The following is a 25687-nucleotide window of genomic DNA, read 5'->3' as shown; positions in this document are numbered from 1 at the left end:
TTTCCTGAATAACAGCATATTGGTTTTTTTGTTTCTTTGGTTGGGGTTTTTTTTTTAATTCTCAGTATAAATAGAGCCAAATTAGCAAGGAATATTTTATGAATAATAAAGGGCTTTTTTTACACAAATATACAGTTTTTTCTACTTGCAAAATAACGCTGCTGACTCTATTGGCTGGGATCTATCATGCTTTAGAGAACAGTGGGAATAAAAAGCCGCGAAAAATACCAAAGGATCAAAAATACGAAGCACCACGTTAGGCAGTACTAACAGCTACAGCCTAGGGCACGGGCCCTGCACAACACAGTGATGCCCTGTTGCCCAGGTACTTACTATTGCTGCAGGCGTACTGAGGTCTGAAAATTCCTGTCTGGGGTCCACACACACAAATATTCAATTACCAAAAGTAGTTATGTGAGATGTTCTCCCACATGATGTGTGAAAATCCTGAATGGTTTCGAGTGCAGATCCTGAAGTGCTTTTAAAAACTCTGTCTTTAGCAGGCAGTTGGGTTTTTATACACGATGCAGCGTTGATGCTGTGTTTTTTCACCGTGAGCATACTCCACTGCTCATGCTGTCAGGGCTATACATTTCCTACACTGCAGCAACAGTTGATTAAAAAATATCCAGGCAAAAGACAATAAAACCCCCACCTATTTAATTTTTAATTACACTCCAAGGACTTTAAATCTATACTTTAGCAGGCTTGAAAATGGTCAGACTGGAATGACGAGATGGCAACGGGGTCACAGAATAGACATGGCAACCAGAATCCCTGCAGAAGGTGGGAGCCTGACCGCCGAGTGCGTTAGTTTTCCCAGAAGATTCCAACTTGGTGAGTATTCAATCAATATGCTAAGGCTGAGCTTTAGGCAGTAGTTGGATGAGGTCTAATCCATACATCTGGAAACAGCCTGTGTATCACAGAGAATACGTGCAGAGGGGGCTGCTCGTATATTTGTCCCATGTGTTTGCTTTTATTTGATTTTGTATTTGGGTGGGAAAGGGAAAGAGGAAATTCTCTGACATTTTCACATGCCTTTTTTTTTAAGTGGCTCTGAGAAACAATTCAAACATCTTGTCTATTCAAACGAGAGGCTGTAAAGCGACCTGACATTTTTTGTGGATGCAGTCTTGGGTAGGAAGTACCACATTCCCATCTCTAAGAATCACGACTGCGATTATCCTGCCAGCATCCTTGGAGGTAGATACCAAAGGCATAAGAATAAATTACAGATCTAGGTCTTCCTCTTTGCCGTATCTTTGTGAACTGGTAGATAGCAAGAAGTCATCTTCTGAGTACAAAATACTCTGCTCCTAATGCTAGAAGCAACTAAGATTCAGAAAAACACCCTTACACACCTCTTCAGTCTAGCCCTTGTATTTCTGACCTGATTTTAATCCAAGATTGTTTAGGCCCTCCAAAAATCTACTACTGCTGCAAAGGATTTTACGGCCTGGTAAAATAATTGCATCAGTATCTTCTACAACCGTGTGTAAAAGCTCACGGGTCCTAAAGCTCTTCAAGACTATGGCAACAGAGATGTTAAAATAAAAACACTGGTGGTGATTAATTATGGATTAACAAAATGCCAGCCTTTGCTAGTTGTTCTGGGAGCCAGGAGGAAAGGAATCAGCATCGCCCTGATGGAAGTGGCTCAATGACTGCAGCCATCAAAAGCGAGGAGGAGGAGGAGGAGGCCAGGGCTGAGAAAGCGCCATGTTTTCTGCTGGCAGGAGGAAGGAGCAGAAGCGATGGCCGGAGGGGCTCGCTGCACGGAGGGAAAAGGGGGTGTGCTAGGAGAAGCAGGCTCAGTTGGTGAAGATGGGAAAGACAAGAAGACCACAAGCGGAGCCTGGAGAGGTGAGCGCTACAGACACATGGGAGGAGGCAGCCGTCCCTCCCGCGGCACCGGGGCAGCGAGGCAGGCAGAGGGCAGCCACTTCCAGGGAAACGCCAGGGCTCTGCCTCTGCAGTCTGAAGTCAAATACTGGAGTTTCAGGCTTTCTGGCATTAATGCTGCAGCTGCCCGGAGCCATGGGTTGTCCCAGGCTTCGGCCTATCCTGATTTCTCAGAACAAGCTCCCAAAGCTTTTTTTTTTTTGATGGTACTTATGGAGAAAAGCGATGGTGGTAATGGTAAAATATATTGATTTTAATTCATCAGTCCCAAGCCATTCAGTAACCACGTTTGCATGACTGCGCACTATGCTCATGTAGTGTCATGCTTAGCGCAAATGTTCCTGTGACATTGCCTGAACACTGTGCTTCCCGTAATAACTCAGCGAGCCATGGCCAGAGAGAATCACGTCCCGGGCTCAGCAGCAAGTACAGCACGCACCCCTGCCCTGCAAAATAGCTCCCTTCCGACCTGATCCTTGGCAGAACCCCCGGTTACACGTGCTGGGTGGTTAGACCCCACGCTGCTGAAGCTGTTCCTTCACTTCTGAGCAGGTTCTCATTTGATGTCAATTCATAAAGCTCCACAAATGAAGCCTATTCACACCTGGGGCCCATCCCCCTGTGTTAAAATATTATTGTTTATTAGGCTGAACGGATATTATGTACATGTGTGTATGGTTTTTCATTTCAGATTATGAAAAAAAAAAAAGAAGTAAAAGTAAGAATGTCAAGAGTACCCACAAGCCACGAAGAGCTTGGATTGAACTACAAACGTGGGGACAAGGCAAGGTGGTGTGAGTCACTGAGAGGAGCGAGCCCTACCTTGTCTCCTGGCCGCTGCAGGATTGGAGAGAAGTCATTTCCCACTTCCCACCCGAGGTGCGATGCCTTCCACTTCCCTTTGGGAACAGAGCCCTCTGTGAGCAGCACTGGCACCCCAACTACTACTCTGGGGTCCTGACGCTGGGGACGCGGGGCATTTCTAATGTAATATAAATCATCAGATGAAAGAGAGGATTTAAAAACAATTTATTTTGTGGCCGGTACTTCAAAATACTTTACAAGTCATATCAAGAGGATTTTTAAAAATCTTTCTTTATGAGTTGCTTTCTTTTCCAGAGTAGTATCCTTGGAAATGACCCACTGGTTAAAAACAAAACAATAATAAATCCCTGTGAAAAACAGCCCTTTGAATTTCCATGAATGTCATTACCTTCAAACGCCATAGGAGCCTGCACTGTGTTTGGGTGGCACTGTGGAGAAGACAGAACAGTTGGAACAGAGGACTGGCAGCAATGAGATTACGCAAAGATACCATCAAATGTCATCCAGGCTGCTGGTAAGTACATTTGTCTGCATACCAGGCTCAAACAAAACGCTTGCAGTGTGAATTCAGGTCTGCACCAGGTCAGGATGCTACAGTTCACATCAACACGGTCCAGCAAGACACAGCCACGCCACCACAGTGAAACCAGTGGGAAGGAAAAACCCACAGAGTAAACAACTCACCTAAAGAACTCACCCAGAAGCTCAGTGGCGGTAAGTTCAGGCAGCTGCCCGTGCTTTTACCCCGTTCTGCGCTAGATGATGTGACTCCTATTTGCGTGTAGACATTTGCACCCCAGCTGTGCTGGCAGGTTTTGTTTTTCCAGGTGCCAGGCAGCACCCAGGAGCTTATGTTCTTAGACTAAGCAGACTTGAGGCTTGCTGCCATGTCACTCTCATCAGATCAAACATGTAATTTTTGAAATGCCTGCGAGAGGTGACCTAGAGTCTTTGGCATGTCCTCAGGGAAGGATCAGCCATGGGAACTGACATCAGCTTTTTTAAACAATTACTGGAGGAGTTCGCAGGGATATTATTCACAGGCTAGTTAGTAGAGGGGCCTGCCGTATGGGAGCTCAGCCTTTCCTCCTGGCACAATGAACTAGGGGAGCTGGGCAGCAACGAGGAGGAGTAAAAAAAAGTACTTGAGGTGCTTGGAAACATATGCCTGTCCTCAGCTTACCTACCCTCACCTTTGTAGAGACGTGGGACAGGCCCTGTCCCTTTGCCAGTCTCAGCGTGCCAGGAGGAGCGGGGCTGCTCTGCTGTATGTTTTGAAGGCACCTTCCAAGCTGCCCTCATACTTCTGCGCATGGTCCTGCCATTTTATTAAATTCTTCTGAAGTTGCTCCTGACCTAAGCTAAGTACTTTTCTATTGACATCAACTTTTGCCACTTCACTATTCACCCCCAGGTTATTAATAAAGCATTAAACAATATTGGTTTGAGTCCTGCTCTCTAGGGCACCTCATTATTAATCTCTTTCCCTACTAGAATTGGCCATTTATTCCGTACCCATTTATAACCAGATTTTAATCCATGACAGGACTTTACCTTTCACTTTGTGGTTACCAAGTTTCCCTAACAGTTTCTTGTATGGATGTTTATCAAAAGGCTTTTGAATGTCCAAACAAATTATATCCTCTGGTTGTTCTTTACCCACTATTTTATTAACTCTTAAAAGTGTAAAAGGTCTGACTCGCAAGATTTATTCTTATAGCGGCTACATTACTTTTTTCCTTTGCTTGAGACTTGATATTTCCCTGCAGATTGTAAAATATTTAGAGCAGCGACTCTCTGAACCTTGTGCCTTGAAGCACCAACCAGATATGTTGTCAATGTTTAATTAAAAATAAAAGCGAATGTAATACACCGCTGACTTTCTCGACTGCTTCCTTGTAATGAAGTTAAGCTAATAATGTAAAATTTCCATGAGTTCGTCTGTCTGTGTAAATATTTACAGGGTCTTTATCGCTGCAGTACCAGATTTCCACAGGCATTAATGGAGTTCCCCTTGTAACACCTCTCTGATACAGGGAAGGTTTAATCCAAATTGCCTGAAGAATCAGGGCACACTGACATCTGGCACATAAAACCCAAACTGCTGTGCTTTGAGAATACAGGTTAGGAGATAAAACACCTTCTTCCACTTACAGACACTGTATTCACAAAAAAATGCAAGAATCATCACAATTCAGAAATGTAATCAAAAAGGCACAGTGCCCCAGCATCTCTTTCCAAGCTCTTTAAACCCCAAAGTTCATTTTTCCCTTTGGAAAAATGCAGAGCCCCGCAGGTAGAGTCCAAGCTTTTCCTTTTTTTACAGACTGCCTGCGCTTGCAGGTTTTTGCTGGCTCTGCTAGTGACCATTTATTTTGGACTCACACCACACATCCAGAGTTTCATTATGCATTTTTGCTCCAGCCAGAACTAATACAATTGGCTGCATCTCAGCTCGCTTCAAATATACAAGGGAGTGGGTTTCCTGAGAGAAAAGGAACAACATCAAAAAAAGAGCTCTTGTTCAAAGTAAAAAGCACTAGAAAGATTTTGCTATGTAAGAAAACTCACAAAAGGCTACAAAATATATGCGTGCAAGGGCCCACCACTGGCCTCGCATCCCTGAGGAAAAGGAGGCTTTCCAGCCTGCCCTGAAGGCTGACAAGACCTTGGCAAAGCAGGGAATGACACAGAGTTTGGACATGGAGGAGCCCTCAGCAAAAAGGCATGCAGGATATGGACTTGCGTTTTCAAGGGACTCCTGACCTCACGGCTGAGGCTGGGCTTTCCAAAAAAAGCTCTCCTTCCACATAAACAGCCAGAACAGGTGGCCAGGAAATCAAAAGGTTATGAAGTCCTTTAAAAAAAAAAAAAAAAATTAACTCCTAAGTGTCAAAGGGGAGTGAGACCAACAGTGGGACTCGCTTGAAGATGCCTGCTTGTGGGTGTAAAAACAGGGATAGTTGAGCTTAGTTTGGCAAATGTCATTGACTCCGCGAAGCTGGGCTGGGAACACAGAGGGGGACAGGAGCCCGGGCGCTTGAGATTGCTCCTGGCCAGATTTGGATGCAGGCTCCCAAACCTCTCTTTCCCATCGCCCGTTCCTGAAACACAAGCTTTGCCTCCAGGATGGCCGTGGCTCCTGCAGCAACAAAATGATTTCCCCAAGGAGCAGTCAATATATTGCCACGATCTTAATCTTATTTAGCGCGGTAGCATGGTTTTAATTTTTCCCTGTTTGATCCCTCAGCTTTAGGAATATTGATAGAAATGGGGACTGTGAAGATCAAATAAGGAGCAGCCTGCAGCATATGAAAAAATACCCTTCAGTCCTCACTCTCTCCGCGGTGATTCAGCTTTTCCAACTGCGCTGCCGAGATAAAAGGCTCGCATGTGAGCAGAAGTGTTAGCAAGGTCTGTAATGCTTTCAGCGCACCGTCTTGCAACAGAGCCTTGGCTGCGGGAGCAGATACCGGCTGCTCCTAAATCTCCTTCAGCGGCGGGGAGGCCGGGGGTGCGGGTGGGGATGCAGAAAAGGCTTTTGCCCCCTTTTCACGCCGGCACGGGCTGTTTGCTGTTCGCCGCAGCTCGCTGTTGACTTTATTCGGTAGCTCTGTTTGCGCACCCGTGTTGATTTTCCCGGCAGCGCGGTGTAAGGAGGCTGGCAGCCCCCAGAGCCGGGCCGGGCCGAGCCGAGCCGAGCCGGGCCGGGCCGAGCCGCCCGCCTCGCCCCGGCACCGCCGCCCTAATCAGTGGCAGACCCCGGGCGCGGGGTAATTAGAAACATGGCAGGGGCTTGCCATCTTTTGAAATCTCGCAACATCAAAGTGCTCCGCGCAAGTCGTCCTCCAGAGGTCGGCTCCCATATCTAAATGACTGATGTATTTCATGGTATCTGTCGGGAGGGATATAATGAAGAAAACCGGCATAGAGATGGGGCATGATGTGAAAAACAGGTGGCCCACTTTAACGGGTTGCGGAGCATCTGTTTTGCAGCCCGGTTGCGTTCCCGTAAACCGCGCAAACACGGCGGCGGGCGCGCAACCTCCGCGGCGTCAGGCGCTGCCCGGGCCGAGGCGGTGCGTTTCTGGGGGGAAGCAAAGGGGAAGGCAGAAGGAAGAGGGGCTGCTCTCTTTAAACCACTGCCTCCTCACGGTGACAAGCAAAGCCCGACCGCCCCCCATGTCGCTGCAGACCGTCTCCTTCCCGTCCTGCAAGAAGAGCGGGCACTGCCTCCACCTCGGGGAGATGCACACCCCGCCAAACACACCCGCGCCCCGAACCACCCAGGGGTGCAGGTGCCATGCGAGGTCCCTGGCAAAGCAAGCTTCCCCCTCTCTCCGCTCTGGCCCTCAGCCGCTCCCCGAGCCTGCCTGCACCCCCCGGGCACCCTCCGCTTTCGTGGCGGGGAGGGCCCCTCAGAGGAACCGGCTCCCCCCCCCCCCGAGAGGTTGTTGGCCTCGGGTCGCCTCCTTTTTGGCCTGTAAGAAATATTCCGCTGAGATCACGCCGCTTGCTGGTAACGTTTCCAGGGCCTCCTCCTTTCTCGGCTTGCACAACCGCTCCGACTTTATTCTGACTCTATCTGTGCAGTAATAGAAAGTGTTGGCTAACATCAGCTAAGCCATAAATCCAGCCAAGCGTGTACGTTTCATGTGCTCACGGGCAAATCGCCGTGATTTCCCGGGAGGACGCGCGGGACGGGCGCGCTGCGCGCCTGCTGCGCGGCAGCTGCGCTCGGCTCGGGAAGCGCGCAGTGGCGAACCCCTCCGCGGCGACTTGGCCTGCAACGTGCGGTTCAAGATGACCGGCTGGATAATACCGCACGGTGTCTCCTCGGGAGCCGTCTGTCCCTGCCGGGGAGGGGGGTGAGGAAGGGCTCCGCACCGGGGGAGGTCCGGTACATTCAGATCTCCAAACCTACCGCGGGAAGGCAATCCGAGCCTCCCGCCGCCTGCGGGGGTGGTGGTGGGGGGAGAACCCAATCAAAACAGGGAAACTTGCAGGTGTCCAACATCTTTGCAACCGCGTTTCGTATCGTTATGAACCCTCTTACTCTGGAAAAAATAATACATTATCCCGGCCTGGAACCCTGTCCTCCTCTACACCCATGAAATCCCACTGACCGCAGCAGAAAGGGGCTGGCTCGGGAAATCTCCAACGAAGCTGCCCTGGCATGGCTGAAAGGTAAAAAACCCGCTGCTCCCGCTAGATAACAACAGTAACGACTGGGGAGGAGGGGGGACACGACAGAGGACGACGACACCCACTCCCAAACCCCAACACCCTCAAAGAAAAACCCCTACGCGCTACAGCAAGCATAAAAACCCGCCTCATCAACACCGGCAGCCAGCTTCGCCCCCACCCCCGGCCGTGGTTCCCCCTGGGCCGGGGGGAGGGCAGGTGGCACCGCCCCGGCGGGCGGAGCGAGTTCCGTGGGGCTGCGGGCGGGGAGTGGGGGCTGGGCGGCACGCCACGCCACGCCAGGGAGCCCGCTGCCCCGCCAGGCACAGCCCCTCCCCGCCCCGTGTTATTTTTTATTTTAATTGGTGATTACGCGCCCCCCTGTTATTTTTTATGTGGTGCTTAGTGCCGGGCTCCGGGAATCCCGCTGGGAAGGGGCGCCCGGTCCGGCGTGCCGCGGGCGGGCAGCTGCCTGCGCTTCTGCCCGCCCCGTGTGCGGGGCCGCGGGTGGGCCGCGCCGCCGGTGACTGTGAAGGGCTCTCGGGAGGCAGCGAGAGAAAAGCGAGGCGGCTGGGAGAGCCGGTGAATCTCCCACATCCCCTCCAGAGGCTGCCTCCGCCCGCCCTCGCCGCTGTCTCCGGCCCCCGAGCGCTTCCCTGCGGGTCCGGGCGCCGGCAGCGGGCGGGGGCCGGGGCTGAGCTTTCCCGGGCTCCGCTTGCTGTCGGCGCTGGAGGAAATGCTGGCTAGCACGCTAGCTGCTGGGAGCCGCCGCCGATATTTTTTGTTTGGTTTTGGGGGGGGGGAAGTTTGTATTTTTTTTTTTTTTTCGCCTTGTGTGTCCGATGTGTATTACCTAAGTGTCTCGTCCCTTTCCCTTATTGGAAATGAATTCCCCCTTCCATTGTGGTGAACTTTGCCTCGCCTGACTCTTTACGGCTTTTCTCTTGTTGATGGGCTTTCCTTTGTGGAAGTTTCGCGGGCCGATTGTATTTGTTAATTAGTTGCTAACAGCATCGTAATATGGGCTTGATGGATAACCATGTCATTAGCACTCACCCCTGCAATTCACATTTCCAACCGGGCAGGGGCTACCCCATGCCGAGACCGTGATTTGTGGCTGTAGTCTCGTGTGGGTGACACGCACCCCGAGCCCTCCGCTCCCCTGCCCAGCCCTCCTCCGCGCCCGCCTTGTGCCGGAAAAAGGCATCGGAAATCCCATTTCTGTGGGTACGCGGCTGCTTGTGCCCCCTCCGCGGTTGCCAAGGACGGAGACAGGGCATCCCGCACAAACCAGTGCCGGCGCGACTTTCACCGCACGGCTCGGACACGCGTGGGAAGAACCGCAGCTGCCGCCCAGCCCTGCGGCACCGGCCGGGGCCCGCCCTGCCCGGGAGCCCCCGGCCGCAGCGCCCGTCAGGGGGGCGGGGAGGGGGGGGTCCGCCCGCTCCGTCCCGCTCCGCCCCGCGCCTTCCCCGCCGGGGGGCTCGGCCGAGCCTGGGAGATGTAGTCCCGGCTCCCGGGCTCGCCGGCGGCCGGCGGGGCTTCCGCGGGGGACTACGTTTCCCAGGCCCCCCTGCTGCTCGGCCAGGCCGCGGGAAGGGCCGGGCTGTCAATCAGTGCGCGTCGGCGGGGGTAGCGAGCCGGGAATCCCCCCCGCCCCCCCGCCCTCCTCCGCGTCCCGCTAATAATAAGTGCTTCAGAGGCTTAAAAGCAGGGAGGCAAGTGTCATGCGGGCGCGCCGTAAGGGGCTGAGCTCCGGCTGAGCGCCCGGGTCCGCTCTGCCGCCGGCACAGCCTGGAGAAAAAAAAAGGACCAAAAAAAAAAACCCAAAACCAAAAAAGCCCAAAAAGCCTCGGAGCTGGTTCCCGGGAAAGGGGCGAGAGGAGAGAAGCCCGAAAGGCTGGACAAGCCGGCAGCGAAGTGGCGATGAGGCGCAGGAAGACGGCGGTGGCGGCCGGCTTCTGCCTCGCCTTCCTCCTGGGCACCCTGCTCAACCTCCTCTTCATCCCCGGCTCCGAGCACCCGCCGCCCCGCGACGGGACGCCCCCCTCCCCGCCCGGCGCCCCCCTCTACCCGCCGGAGGAGGAGGGCGGCGGCGGCGGCCGGGCCGCCCTGGCGCAGCAGATCCGCGAGCGCTACGAGGAGGTGCTGCGCTACCGGCAGCACCGGGCGGCGGCGGCGGCGGGGCGGCGGCCGCTGCGGCCGCGGGAGCGGCGCCTGATGGACCTGGCGCCGCCGCGCACCTCGGCGGAGCAGCCGGGGCCGCGGGGCCGAGCGGCGGCGGGGCCGCGGGCGGGCGCCTCGGCTGAGCTCTCGCTGGAGCCGCCGCTGCTGGGCTGCCGCGACATCCGCAATGTCAGCGGCGTGCAGTACTTGGGCTCGGGGTACACCAAGGCGGTCTACAAGGCGGTCCTCAACCGCACGCTGGCCGTGGCGCTGAAGGCGGTGGACTTCGGCGGGCACGACATCGCCCACTGCGTGCGGCAGTTCTCCGCCCTGGGGGACTGCTACCGCCTGGCCGCCTACAAGATCGTCAAGGAGATGATCCTGCTGCAGCGGCTGCGCCACGCCAACGTCCTGCAGGTACGCGGGTCCTGCGCGGGCGGCCGCGGAGCCCCGCCGAGGCGGGTGGGTTGCGCCGGCTTGCCGCCGTTTCCTTGGCCTCGCCGCGGGCAACCTGTCGGCGCTACCGCCGCCGGCCCCAGCGTGAGCAGGGAGCCGGCCGGGGCCGTGCCGCGGAGGGCCCCCCCCCCCCGAGAGTTTAACTCGCCTCCCTCCATCGGGAGCCGCAGCCCCGTCGAGAGGCGCGGTGGGGGCCGGCGGTGCTGGCACAGAGGCAGAGAGGTCCCTGCGGGCATGGCGGCTCCTCACCTCCGCTGCCCATCGCGGGTCCGCGGGGAGGGCGGGAGGCTCGTCGATGGGCGCTTTCCGCCGGCAGCCGCACACCATCAGCGGTGCTCCCCCCCGCCCCCGTAAGTGATTCGCGCCGGGCCCGGGCTCAAGGCCGAGGAAGGGTTCGGGATGCGGCGCGTTCCGCCGGCCGCCTGGTGCGGGGCGAACCTCACCGGCGTCCTCCCGCCACGGCCCGGCCTTGCGGCTTGCTTTCGCCCTCGTAAATAACGCTGAGGTGAGGAAGGGGGCGAGGGAGGGGGCTTAGGGAGGACGGGGGACCCCTGGCAGTGTCTGCGGTGGCTCCCGGCGGGCGCAGCCGCTGAGACGGCGCCGTGCTGGGTACGCGCAGCCCTGGCACACGGGTCAGCCCACGCAGTAACCAAGCGGGACAGGCCGAGTGTTTGTCTCGTTAGCCAGCGCGCCGACACCGCGGCACTTGCCAGAAGGGCTGCGTAGTAGGACTGTTACACATCAGCATGAATCTCAACGGGTCCATTTGGATGTAAATGCTGGTATGGAAATTCCTATTGCGTTTCGCATAGCGTGAGCGTTGCAGTAGAATAAAAAATGAACGTTAGACCAGACGGTCTCACAGTAGGTGCTTTTTGAACTGAATCGAGTAAAGGAGTTTTGTGTTTCTTCAGCAGCAGCAGGAGTACCAGCTCCCCCACGAGAACTTCAGATCCCAGCGATCAAAGCTCTCGAGTTTCATATGCTGTTCAAAGAAAGGGTAGTCATGATTTATCCACAAGAAAATAGATATTAAAATTCCTTCCTTCCTTCCTATTTCCATATTCTTTCCTCCGTGGTGCTGGGTCTAACTATAATACACAAGGAGAACAGCATCTAGCAAGCTACAAAGAGCTGTGCTCCTAGTAAGGATGTTACTTGCCCCTCTGCTGCTGTGATGAATTCTTGTTGGGAAACCCGTGCTGGGGTGCAGCCATCGTTACTGATTGAGTTGACAGCAGCAAATACACCCTACAGTTGTAAACGCGGAGGGTTTGGTTTTTTTTTAACTTCCCCCCCGTGGTTGTTTTTCTCGCTCAGTGGAAGCGAGCTGGCCAGGTTGAGTTTGGTAGGCGCTAGCGTTTCCTTCCCACGTTACTCGTGTGTAGTTCTCTGCTCTGGAAAGATTAATTCGGCATTAGTTTGGATTAATCCCCCTCACAAAATGGAAGGGGGCTGCGTTGTCTGTGAAGGGTGCCGAGCAGCAGCAGCCGCGGTGTTCCCGCGTGTGCGGGCAGGGGGACCCCCGGCAGCGGGCTGGCAGCGCCGCTGAAGCTGCCTGGAGCACCGCTGCCTCTGCAGCAAACCTCAGAGGAGCCGCAGTAATTCACTCCTCCGTTCCGTGATGTCAGGTGGACTCTGGAGGGGGAAGCGAAGGTGAGGTGTGGGGTGTCCTTTGGCCAGGAGGGCTGGGGCTGGAGCAGCTGGAGGATGAGCAGGCGCTTCCACAAGCGCCGGGAGGAGAAACACGCCCAGCCTCCGCGCTGGGAAAATGCTCTCATGGGCAAAAATCCCGCCTGTTAATTAGGGCTTCATATTTACATGCCACCCAAGTTAAAAATAGGTTACACTTGAATCAGAAACATGTTTTGGGTTTCGTTCCGATTTTGTCATCGCGTTTCCTTTTGTCTGCCCTCCGTCTCCATCAGCCCCTGGCAGAGCTGCCTGGCTGAGATCAGAGGAGCCCTGACTACATCACCCACCTTTCCGTTTAACGTATTTCATTCTAGGGACGTACGGGGCGAGGTTACTGCGGCGTAAGTGAGGGATAAACGTTTGATAAGACGTTACCTTGAAAGGAGACTGTAAAAACCGACCTGATGGGCTTTATCTAGGCACGGTTGGGGCAGCCGTAAGCGCCAGAAATAGGTCTCTGGTGTCAGGCCGGAGTCGTGAAACCGATGCAGAGAATGGGCACCAGCGAGCGACGTGAAATGTATTGATGATGTCTCTGTTAAAATCTCAAAGGTGGTAGGATCTACCCACCTCAAGACTGATTTTTAGCTTGTTTTCAGCGGAAGCCGGCCCAGGGCTTAGAAATCACTGTCCAGGGTTTGCGGCCGAGGGACAGAAAGCAATGCAAAATCTCCTCCCCTCTTCTGGCTTTTGACAGGCGCTTCAGCTTCCACTGGAGCAGTAGGACCCGTGTGCCTGCAGATGCCACAGGCACCACACAGCGTCTGCTGGGCCAGCAAAGGCCGGGAGCTTTTCGGCTTTCCTCCTTACCTCTTTCTTTTTTTTTTTTTTTTTTTTTTGCTCCTTATCCCCTCCCGGCGGCTCCCAAATACGAGCCGGCTGCTATCAATAGCCCGAAGGACGTGCCACCCTCCTGCCACCCTGCCGTGCCGGGGGAGGGCAGGCCAGGGTTGGCGGGCAGCCTGCAGCAGCCCCGGCTCGGGGCAGGAAGGGGGGGGGACCGGGAGGGTTTTGGGCACGGAGGCGGGCGAAGCTGTGTGTCGTCGTGTCCCCCCCCCGCCGCGGCGGGAGCCAGCACCCTCCCGCGCTGCCACCGCGGCTGGAGCCGGCGGGATCCCCGCAGCCGCCCGCCGGGACCTGGAGACGATCCGGGGCTGGCTTGAGGCAAACGGGAGGTCTTCCTCCGCCTCCCCCCGCCGCGGGGCGGGGAAGCGGGTCCGGCACCCGCGGTCCCATCCACGGTCGCCGTGGGCAGCGGAGCGACAGCCGGCCTCCCCCGGGCTGCCTCGTCCTCCTCCGCGCCCGGCCCCTCCGGAGCATCCCCGGCCCCGGTCAGGGGCTATTCGGGGTGAATGCGTTCGTGAGTCTCTTTTGCTGGAAATAAAATTCCGTGTAGGTTGAGTCCTAGGAAGGGTTTTTTTCCTGTAAATCTCTGGCAGCTGACAGCCTGAAGTGTAGTTTGTAAGATAACAGGCTTGTTCTTTACTGTCTCAGCAGTTCCCATTCTGGCCTGTCTCTTGTCAAAATCAGCTTTTTTTTTTTTTTTTTTTTTTTAGCCATCCTTTTAAAAGACTCGATTATTGTACAATATATGATAGAGGGGAAAAGAGTTCTTTCCAGAAAGTACCACTGCCTTCAGACAACATGTTGACATATCCACCGTGCCCTCCGCCTGGGGAAGGAGCCAGATGTGTCGGCTCCAGCAGATGTGGCGAATCAAATCTATCAAAAGAAACGTGGAAAACCGGCAAGAGGGAGAGTAGTTCCGCATTAGCCAACGCTGAGGCGAAGGCAGCTTGCCTTCTTATTTTTATTTCCCTCTGTGATGCTCTGCCCATCGCTCGTATGCCCGCCGCGGTGCTAGCGCTGGGCCGTCGCCCCCCTTTCCCCCGCAGTCTGGGGTGCCCCCCCCCGCTCCCCCCTTGCTGCTCGCCGGGGTTGCCCGAGGCTCCCTGGGCCGCAGGGAAGGGCAGGTGCAGTCTGCAGTGGAAATATATTTGCTTTGGAGTGGGGAAGAGAGGGGTGGTTCATTAAAGTTGATTTTATAATGAAGGGCACTGGGGAAGAGGGGGGGAACTGGGTCACTGATTTATTGTAACAGAGGATTTAGTGGCCCGCTAATTGCTTTGCAGTCGCTCTGTGTCAAATGCGGTGCCTGATCTTTTCCTTTCCCTCCGTGCTGCGGTTTCTTTTCTTGCAAAGTTCAAATGTTGCTGTCTGAATCCTGGCTTTCCTTGCATTTTAGTGGGGAAGATGATTTAGTGTGCTTTAATTCCTCCCTGCCCGTATTTGAGGAAGAAAAGAAAATCAAACCATTTGCAGTTAATTTCAAACAATGAGCGCGATTGTAAAGACACAAAGGCAATGTTTGATTTACTGTAATAATGTAATTATAGCCCTGGAGTATCAGAATTAGGGGTGTTGCCATTCATGGGCATAAGCGGTTCTTTGGAGGAATTCTTTCTTCCTCTGCATTGCTGAAGCTGAAGAGAGGGGAGGGAAGGTTTGAAACTGCAGATGTTTAGAAAAGTGCAAGCTTATTTCTGTGACAGCTATTTATCAGCACTTCTAGTGTGAGTTCACAATGATTCATTTAAGAAGGAGCTACCGCTTTCTTAAAAACAAACACAAAAGCTCAAGGAAAAGGCTTGGCTTTGTCTGAAGCCAGTGGAAGACACCAGCTGCTAACAGAGCCAGTGGTTTGCTGACTGCCCAGACAAGGCCGTTTCATTTGGCTTCTTTAGCTTTAGTGTAAAGTTAAAACGTGCAGATGAAATAGCGGGATGGCATCAACAGTAAAAAAAAATCACCATCCAAGTTATGATGTCAAAGCAGTTTCTGTATGGATTGGTTCAGTCAGCACTAGTATATATTTTTTTTTTTATTTGTTTTAAATGGTCATGATTATGGTGAGAATATTTATCACTTAGAAAATTCATTGAATAAAATAGTACTGAAAATAATACATCACTTGCTGTTGACAAGTTCAGTAGACTTAAGATGTGCTAGCCGGTCATGATATTTTTTAAATACCTATGTTTAAATAAGATTTTCTTTTCTTTACATGTGATAATTAGCAGACATTTTACCCTGATGGCTTCCCTATACATATGCGTAGCCAGCAGGATAGAGCAGTTTTAGTTTTAATGCGACAATTAAAATACTAAAGCTTTGTATACGCTTTGCTTATTCCAAGTGGAAGTAGACAGTCTTTCCAAGTCTGAAGAAAGTCAATATACAATTAATTTCCAGTGGAAATTTGTTTGCATGGGGAGCCTATGGACTCTTGAAGGTCTGGTCCTTCCCCATCCTTCCTGCATGAATCCACTGTTGTTTTCACAGAAAGGAGGGGGGAAGGGGAGATCAAGCCGTGGTGGAAACAGCTACTCAGGGATCTTTTCCCTGTTGCCAGCGGGTGGGCATTGAATGCCCTTTGTGGTGGCAATGGTGCGGGATGCCCAGCAACAAGCCTTGATCTGCAGTTGGCTGGAGTTTGACCATGACAGCTTTGGGAACAGCTAGGGATTGCTGATACTAGCTGGTGGGTGACTACACGGAGAATTTGTCATTCTGAATTTTGAATGAGGCAGCAGAAGTTCACAGCTCTAGGGAGCAAACCTTTCAAAACCAAGCACCTAATGAGAATTAACCTTCCAGGCTGGGGCTGGCTGGGCTCTGACCATGCGCTGCACACGCGGTCCATCCGTAGGGGATTGCTGCAAGTAGGAGGGTTGGTTCAGACTGGGAATTTTTTCTAATGCTTTTCTAAAGTGGCTCAGTTGAGCTTCTTGGGACAGGTTGGCTGAAGATGAATGAGGCCACCACACGCAGTGCAAGACCAGGCTGACACCTTTTGTTTAACTGGCGTTAGGATCAGAGGAACATCAGGTCCCAGGCAGATGAGCCTGCCAAATCCTGATGAGGTGGCAGGAGAGGTTCACGCTGCTAGCTTGCCACCTCATTCCTCCGGTAAAGCTGCCACCACCGCTGCCCGGCAAGCAGAGATGGAACTGCTTCTTTGTCCCAGTCACTCCGCTGCTTGACGTTGCCATAGGTGCACCTTGCAGGACACGAGGCGTCTAAGTCACTTGGGCATCGGTCAGAATTGTTAGTGGTGGTCGATATAGGGTGTCAGCACTGGACATTTCCGTGGGTGGAGGGAAAAAAAGCAGGCAGTGCCACCTACTGATGGCTTGGTGGAGACAGCTCGCTGCTGCTAGCAGATGTCCCCACAGCCCCAAGGAGCTCGGGGTGGAGTGGAGAAGGGCAGAGAGAGCAGACAGATGCGGTTTGGCGAGGAAAGAAGAATTACACAAAGTGCTTCTTTATTGCAAGACTGCTTCCCAAAAGGCCCAGATGTTATCCTGCACTTTTAAGAGTGAAGAAAGGATCTGTTAACAAGAACTCCAGAGCTGCTGGAAGCACAGAGCTGATACAATTGCAAACCAACTCTAACCGTTTGTGTCACTGGAAGGCAAGCTGTATGTCTTGATGCTGAACTCGCCAAATAACCTTTTTTCCCATTGATTTGCATGGGATGGCAGAGGGTGTTCAGCTTGCAAAGCCGTTGGCAGAAACAGCTTTCCATAAGGCACGTGCCATCACATAAGTTAAAAGAGCTACGTCGTCCTTTTGAAAGCAGCATTCATAAAACTAATCCCAATCATTTGTTGAATGATTTCTGTGATTGCTTCTCAGTTTTATGTGCCATGTAAATCATTCCAGAAGACTCTGGTTTGAATTTCTGCCTCCTTTATGGGAGCTGATGACTTGTAACGTCATCCAGCTTGCTTCAGGGGAGCCCAGCACTGCTCCTTCTGCACAGCGGCTTGGGCAGATCAGCGGTCACCACGGGATGCTGTGGGCACGATCAAGTTCTACCTTGCTGCTCTCCTTCTTTCATAAGGAGTGACAATGAGTGAGCAAGGCCACTCCACCCTGTGAATATCCTGGCCTGGAAATTAGCTATGACCAGGGCAGAATTGCAAGGGACAGCACGTGGGTTTTAGAGCTTCTCTTTTCACACCCCCAAGCGTGGGGTAGCTAGGTAAACCTCTTCTCCGTGGTATCCAGTGATAGTATGCGTGGGAACGGTTCAAAGCTGGGCTTTGAGGAGGTTCAGACTAGACAAGAGGAAGCATTTCTTTACCAAGAGGGTGGTCAAACACTGGAACAGGCTTCCTGGAGAGGTGGTCGATGCCTGGAGCCTGTCGATGTTGAAGAGGCACTTGGACAAAGCCCTTAATAACATGATTTGACTTCTGGGTCAGCCCTGAAGTGGTCAGGCAGTTGGACTAGATGATCGTTGTAGGTCCCTTCCAACTGAAATAGTTCTGTTCTATTCTGTTCTGCCCCTGGAAGGGCTCACCAGGGCTGGCAGAGCTCTGTTCCTCTGGCCCTCTGCTCACCGCACAGACACAGAGCGTTGGTGGACTCAGGCGTGAGCTGGCCCATGCTTAGAAGTGTTGCAGTCCTGATTTATGAAGTGTCTGTGTCAGATATACAAGCTGGTTTTTTTTAAAGGACTTTTTCATGGATTTTTGTGCCAACATAGTCATCTGATGGTTCAGATTGGTGCTTTGTGGCATCTAACTCCCATTGCAATTTTTCATTTCTGTGATGGCCATGAAAAACTTGACAAGAACTAGTTCTCACAGGCACTATGCTAATACTAATATTGACTCTAGACTAATTTTAAAGGAATTGTTATTTTTTGTCACACTCAGCTGAACCACTCAGTTTAGGTAGTAGACACCAAACATGGATGTTTTATATTGTTTTAGGCCAATTTGGAACAACATAGTTTGGAAAGAGTTGTTTTTTTCTTGGACTGTGTAGCTGCAGATAGACTCCAAGCTTATTTAAAGCTCACCGTGATAAAGTACACGGTGACATGGCTCAGATACCTAAGAAATAAGAATTGCAGAGATGCGTCTAATGAATCCAAGTCAAGCTTTTCCGAACGTGCAATGCGTAGAGGTTGTTTGATAGTTTTGTAGTGCAAAATCACATCGTAACGAAGGGTTAATCTGGTGGTGCGGTGGAGCTGAATGCAGTCCTGTGGATGGAGGTCAGGGGAGCTTCTGGTCTGGCTATTTACAAGATAATGAACTGTGCCTCCAGTGATATCAGCCCATTTCCATTGAAATCATGGTTGTATGAGTGATCTATTTGTCTCCACTGGAAGGCTTTACAAGAGTAGACTACTTGTGTGACTAAATATTTGCAGGGTTGGGCCTTGAGCTTGTGCAGTGCAATGCAAATTCAAAGTGCTGTAAATGTTTTTAGTAGAAGAATTTTCCACTTCAGAGTCTGAGGAAAGCAGGGAGAGTAAAAGGGAGATAACGTTACTAAACCGTAAGATTACAGCCAACATAATATGTGTCAGAACAGCAGGTATATATGGATATGTATACACACACATATATGTAAAATATATGGAGATATCTGTGGAGCTCTGTGGATAGACAGACAGATATGGTTAGATATACATACGTGTGTGTTTCTAAATAACACATTCCAGTTTTTCTATTAATGAACTTGCGTGTTTAGTAACCGTGCCAGGTAGGCGATTCTTGTACCTTCTAGCTCTTCTGAAGTTTAGTGCTAATCATAATAATACATTTATAAATAAAAGCCTTGGCAGACCTGTGAATTTAGAGCTTAGTATTTGAATTACCCACGGCCTGCTGTCGGTTGCAGTATCCAGCAGCAGAGGAAATCCTGCCGTACAGCTTTCAGCGCACAATTTCGGTCCCGCTCTTGAAAGGTTCTGCGTGGTGCTGGGGATGCCCTGTGTGAAAGTCTTTTTCCAGTGAAGCTCAGTGCTTGGCAGGGCTTGATTGCTAGATTTCAGTGAGGAAAATCAATTCACTTCTCGTGAGTCATCTCTGTATATCCTGTAGCAGGAAGGCTGACCTTGGATCAATCTTTATTAAGTTTAGGCCTTTCAGGGAACACACCTTTTTTCCAGGGAGATGTACGTTACAGGTTTGCAAATGCTTTTGGGCTGAGTAGGTGTGGCAGTGTATAAAAATATTTTAATATATAGTTATATATAAAACATTAAAATATAGATGCAAATATTATGTCTATATGTTATATATAGAAACACACATATGCACATATGTATATATACACAGATATAGACATATATTATATGGACATATAGGACATATATATGTGCTTCTGTGTATATTTATATATTTATATACCATTGGCAATGAAGGGAAATATTTAAAACCCGAGGGATGACTAGATCTTAGAGTGACATAAACGTCTTAAATCACGTGCTGGTAAATCACAGCTGTATCAGGCAGTGCTGTATGTTCCTGCTCTCTCAGGGACTGTCCCGGTGCTCCGGGAATGAAAGGTGAATCCAAGGATTTGTTGCATAAAAAAATATTACCTTCACTTTGCTAGCAATAAAGTAGCAAGAGCTTCTAAAATGTGCTGTTCTGGTTTTGACGTGTAGCAGCTCAAACAAATAGCTCATCAGATGGCTACCACTGTCAGTCAGTGTTTTTTATTTTCCCTGGGCACCAAGTCACTACAAAATACAATCTCAACACCACCAGTTCTGATTAGCTAACCCTGTGTCCATGTATTTTTGAAATTAAAGGCTATGGCAAGTGTTGACTACTGTTGCTCTTCGTGAAAGTGATTTTTTTTTTTTAATTGCACATTTCTATTGTGGGCAGCGGTTAGGCATTGCTGTAGTAAGTTTGGGCAAATCCAAATTAAAGGAGAAGGGAATTAGGTTTCTAGAAATTACTTCTGATGTAATGCAGTTGAGCCTGTCACTTCTATTACAGCTAGCAATAGTGTTCTTGAAGTTCCTGTTCCTGGAGTCATGGAAATCTCATGTTTGTTAAAGAAGAAAGGGGGAAATTTCCAGCTTTTGTGGTTGTAGAGAAAAATCTAAAGATTGTGAACATTAAGGGCTAAAAACTAGCAAGGCAAAGAAAAAGATTCACAACGTGTTGTAATTTTTAGGGAAATCGCGTGGTCTGGACAGGGGAGTTTTGCCCGCCAGAAGCCGGCGTGGCGGTTCTGCGGCAGCCCGGCAGTGGGGCAGAGCCGAGCCCGGCTTGGCTTGGGGAGGGTGGCCGGTCCCACCGTTCCCGACTGAGCAACCAGCCTCTATAAATGAAATGTAACACTTTGGCAGAGGTTCTGGCTTGACATTTATTTTTCTGAAAATCCAGCTAGGGTGCCTACGCTAATGCAGCAGGGCCCGTTGTTTGCACAGACTTACCCTGCTGATGACAGCTTAATAAGCTCCTTTATTTTGTGTTTTTATTCAGTAAGCTTGCCAGCTTTTGTTTAGGGGCTGACCTCTGCTTTCGCCCTCCCTCCCCGCCCCAGCTCCTCTGAAAGGGGCACCTCTGTCCCCATAATTTGTAGTAAAAGGGAATTGTAAAGGGAGGTGAACTGACCGGCTGTAGGGACATGGGCTCCTACAAAGCGATATAACTTTTGCAGGAGCTGAGCCTGTGTGCGCCCAGCGTGCCTAAAAACTGTTGAAGCCAGTGGGAGTTTTGGGTGGATAAAGATAAGGACTGAGCCTTTATGACTGAGAAAATCCAAATGGAGAGGGAAGGATTCGGTAAACAGGTCCACTCGAAATGAATTACGGCAAACAATGTGAGAACAGGTCAACATTTTGTATCATCTGGCTTATGTTTTTCTAAACAGACAGAAAGGCATCCCAATATTGTGACTGTTTGCTATTAGATTCTACACAAAAATCTATTGGGGTGGCATTTAAATGCAGTGACTCGAGATAGCAAAAAGATGTGGGATTGTATTTCTTTCCATTCATTTAATTGGAACCATGCTGAAAAGGCGTATGAAAACCATCACTCTTGAATATATCTGAAGTGTAGCTTTGCGATGCTGAGAATGATGTCCAACCTAATAGAATTTCAGATAGAGGAGATATTTTGGCTCATCTTTTGCTTCCAGCTATATTCAGTTTCCCCGTGTGGTTATTTTTCTTGTTATTGTATGCATCCAGCTATCTGTTTCTTACTTCACCGTCTGGGAATACAAACCATTTTGCTCATTTCAGACCTTAAAAAGGATTGGACAAAAAACAAAAAGGAAGGGGCTGGGGTGGGGGGGGGGGGAGTATGTTGGGTAGTACCTCTGTACTTGTTGTTTCTGTGTCTTAATAAGTCAGCTTCTTAAACGAAACGCCTAAGAATTACTGTCTTGGAATATTTTGCACCTATATATATTCTGTATTTTGTAACATCTGTATGCTGGGTGGTGGTTCATCAGGAGGGGATGAATGTAACCATTTTAGATGCTTAACTGGCTGTTGGGACTTGCCCAGTTTGTAATCATGGTAATTGCACATACAAATATGGCCACGTAATTACATGTGCATTTTTGCATTTAGTTTCAGGAGTTCATTTAGAAAAATATAAATGCGGGCCAAAAAATCCTTTATATCTCGGCCTTCTGTGCTTTTATAACTCTATATAATTAGTAATAACACTGCATCTGAGAGGTTTCGCTTAAGTAAAAGCAATAAAGAGCTCAGGTTAGATTATATATTTTTTTGAGGTAGACCTACACCAACTTGCTCAGTATTGTGTTCTTCAGCTTGTAAGATTAAGTTCAGCAGTACTCGTGCAAGGAAATTTTCTTGTGAGAATAGAGAGCAATTTAATATGAAACCAAAACTGAATCAGGTAACTTAAGCTTCCACAATGACAGAAATGATTAAACAGGCATTGATATAGTAAAATACACCAAATACTCAGATACTCGGGCAGTAAAGACTTTTGCCAAGGTACAAATTGGATACTAAAATGGAAGAATTACTTACGAGCAAAGTTCCAGCTCACCGAGAACAAATCTAAATCGTTATTATTACTATTGGCATTCATGGATTGAGAGAAAATAGATACAAATAGGTAGTGTAATTCATTACTACTTATGCATTCATATGCACATAAATAGATAATAAGACTAATTTCTCAGTGTTTTGCAGGTACAGATGTGTACGTATTATGTTTTTATAATCAAATGAGTATATAATTGTTGTTTGTCTGCAGTATTTCTATTCCTGGAATCGTTTTCACAAACGTTGAGAATGCCTAATGAAGACTGGTAGCTTTTTTGTATTCATTGTTACTGTAAACCAACAGTTATTGCGATACTGTCATTTCCCAGTCTGTATTCCTTGCTAATTTTCCCTTATGGCTTTTTTCCCAATGGATAGTATTACTCTGCTAAAGACAAGAGCAGAACTCTGCAGATGATACAGAAACAGATGTTAGATTTTGACACTCAGAAGTGAGGGTTTTCAAACCCACCCAGCTTCATCCTGCCTTCTTAGTCTGCCCCCACGCAAGGGAGATGTGAAATACCTCGTGAGAACTGCAGCATCCAGCTCCTCTCTGAGAAACGATATATATTGTATTAAATATTTTCATTTAATTTCATTTCTCGTTAGTTCAGAAGGCTGAAACAGAATTGTGCCAATGCGATCCTCTAAGGTAGTTTGTGGCACATGAAAATTTAACTCTTGTCAATGAGCTGCACAAATATGGTGTCCCAGGTGATAAGGAACGAACCCAAGTCTGGTCTGAATGGCTCTAGATTAAGAAATGATTGGTGTTGCGATCTTTGTCGTGGTTATGGCAGTAAAGAGAAAGGTCCGTTTTCCTATTTGAAATGTTCATATCGGCATCTATCACAAATCTCTCTTGTGCATTGATGCCAAATAGTCTTTCTGGCATGTTTTAAAATAAAGTCATCTAGCTCTTTTTTTTTGTTTAGGTTAATGTCTGTGTTTAAGCAGCTGTTTTGAAATGCAGTGCCGTTTTTACACCAAAAAGAAAAATTGTTTACTTCTTTTACATTTTTTGGCACCCTTTTTTCCTTTAAATGTAGACAGCTACAGTCAGAGCTAGCAGAGCGGTTCATAACAAATCCCGTATTTGCTGAGTTTAGCCCGGTCTTGGCTTTTCTGTCTGGGAGGGTCACAAGGCGTAAGAATGTGCTCGATACTGGAATCTGCGCGGAGCGGCCGTGTTCAGCCTCACCGCGCTCCCTCCAGCCGTGGCACTCGCCAGCCTGGCGCTCTGCTGTCCTGGTGAATTAGGGTCGGTCCCCGTTCTGGTCTGCGTGAGCCTGGCTGCTTCTGCAGGGCCATATCGGAGTCCCCTTGGCTCAGAGGAGACTCCCGCCAGCTTCCCTGAGCTTTTTAAAAACTAAAAGAGGTTTGAGAAGTCAAATTACTCAGGGCAAGGCAGTGGAGAAATAGCAGCGGGGCATTTTGAAGGCTACATTTTCACACAGACCCTTTTACTGTATGGTTTATTTGACTGGGGGCAGAGATTACATTTAATTTTACTTCGTGTGCATGCTGTTCTGGCTGGAAAGTTGCAATCAGATCCTTATCAGGCTCATTTAACCGCCGCGCTGCCAGAGCTTGGCAGGGAGTTTGTAAAAAGCCTGTCCCCCAGCCCTGTCAGATGTTGTCCCACTCCATATAAAGCAAGACATCGCTTCTCCACAGTCTTTAAATATTCTTCTTGTGCAATTATTTGTGCAAGTGAAAATTAATCATTCAAATGTCCTTGGAAAGCAAATACAAGAAGGAGCTGGAGCATAGCCGAAATTGCCATTTAAATGCTTTTAAATTGACGAAGCTACTGGCAGATAATATTTTGGAGTATTTGCCCTTCTTTAACGATACTGCACACAAAAGTCCAAGTATAGCAAGAGACAGTTTCTGGCTGGGAAAAGATAAGTTTTGGCACTTCAATTGTTTTTCAAGCTACTGTGTCATCGAAATACACATTGCCACTCAATGACAAACAGCAGTCCTATGGGAAATGTCATTAAAAGCTATTTTGTGGTGTCTTTTAAGCAGAAAGGCAAGGATTGCATGGGCAACTTTTCCTCCAATAGAAAATTGGAAATAGAAAACTGATTTCCCCCCCCCCTTCTCTTAAACATTTATTGGTGTAGGATCCTGTACAGAGGGATGCGCAAGGAGCACTTCACTGGCCTCGTGCTCTATGATGCTCGCAAGAGACTCTGCTAGCTAACTTGGGAGTTTTAAGGGAGCATCACTCACACAAGAGGATATGAAAGCTATTGGGGGGCACTTCAAGGCAATACAGTATGTAGAGCTCAGGGCCTTGTAAGAAATGCTCACTTGGCACCTCAGCCACAGAGAAACGTAAAAGCGTGCCAAGATGTGTTACACTGATATTGCCTGGTTGTGATTTTTTTCAGCTCTATGGCTATTGTTACCAAGACAGCAATGACATCCCAGACACGTTGACGACCATCACTGAACTAGGCTCACCTTTAGAGATGATTCAGCTTTTACAGACTTCCTGGGAAGACAGATTTCGAGTAAGTAACAACTGTTTTAAAAGGCCTTTTAAGAGAGCAGTGAATACAAAATAACATCAGGCATGAGGCAGGGGTTACGTACTGTGCAGTGCAATTCATATTTATTAAACATTTGCTTTGCTTATGATTACATCTTGGTTTAGAAACAACATTTAGCACTCCCTTTCTGCAGCGTTTAAGATAATGTGCTATTTTGTCTGTTGATGTTATCTAATTGTAGCCGGTCATATGCTTTTTATGTGATATCTTCTAACATTTCTTACTTGTTAAAGCTCGAGGCCCAGAATTTTTGGCGTTGAGCATTGTGTTCTGCAACTGGGATTTAAACAATAGAAGGATGTTAGATTTCTCTCCTGATCCTTATCATAGGTTGGTTTTATAATTGTCTTCTACTGCTTCCTGCTCTGTTCGTCTTTTACTGGGGGAAGACTGAAATAAATGTACACAAATCTCAAACCCGGGTTGTCCACCATGTTGGCAATTTACCAGGAGCACAAAGGTCGCATTTATTTGTCCAGAATGAAGCCAGACTGCAGCAATGCTTTGATCAGGACAGCGCTGTCTCGCTCAGTGTATGTTGGGACGTGTCGTCGGCTGAGGTTAACTCCCTAAGACGTTGCAAGGCAGCAGCAGTCTTCATCTGAAACACTTTGGATCGCATGGCTGCATCTGTACCAGAAAATTAAAAGTGCTCCTTACTGATCTCGGAGACGAACCAGGGAGGTGCAGCCCGCATCTGTACTATTGAATTTTTGTGCTCTCTGAAGGCCGGGTGGCTGCACGCAGGATGCCCGTCGGAAGCAGAATGCCCGTCGGAAGCGGTCCCTGGGCCGTGCTGCCTTCCGGATCGCGCCTGGGGACTGTGCAGGAGAGCAGCCTTGGTCCCGGTCAGACCCGTGCCGGAGACCATGCTAGCGAGCGTGCGGGTGGGATTAAGTTCCTGTGTCCAGGAATGTTCCCTGCCTGGCAGAGTTTATTTTACTAATATAGATGGAGCAAGTGTGTTCCCAGCATTAAGCTTCAGCTCCCTTTTCCTGAAAGAAGTATGGTTTTAATAAGCGGTAGAGGTGTT

General features: G+C 49.6%; 1 protein-coding gene across 1 annotated transcript in view; it reads left to right on the top strand.

Annotated features, from left to right (window-relative positions):
* The first annotated feature begins 9604 nt into the window (after positions 1-9604).
* The window catches only part of PKDCC (protein kinase domain containing, cytoplasmic), a 36007-nt gene continuing 19924 nt past the window's right edge, over positions 9605-25687 (top strand). Inside the window, exons 1-2 of the mRNA XM_075749155.1 lie at positions 9605-10497; positions 24493-24615. Coding sequence (XP_075605270.1) covers positions 9841-10497; positions 24493-24615 — 780 coding nt within the window. The 5' untranslated portion in view covers positions 9605-9840. The remainder of the gene's footprint in view (positions 10498-24492; positions 24616-25687) is intronic.

Source organism: Balearica regulorum, chromosome 3, assembly GCF_011004875.1.
Source record: "Balearica regulorum gibbericeps isolate bBalReg1 chromosome 3, bBalReg1.pri, whole genome shotgun sequence".
Taxonomy (NCBI): Eukaryota; Metazoa; Chordata; class Aves; order Gruiformes; family Gruidae; genus Balearica; species Balearica regulorum.
This window is presented reverse-complemented; position numbering and strand designations above follow the sequence as displayed.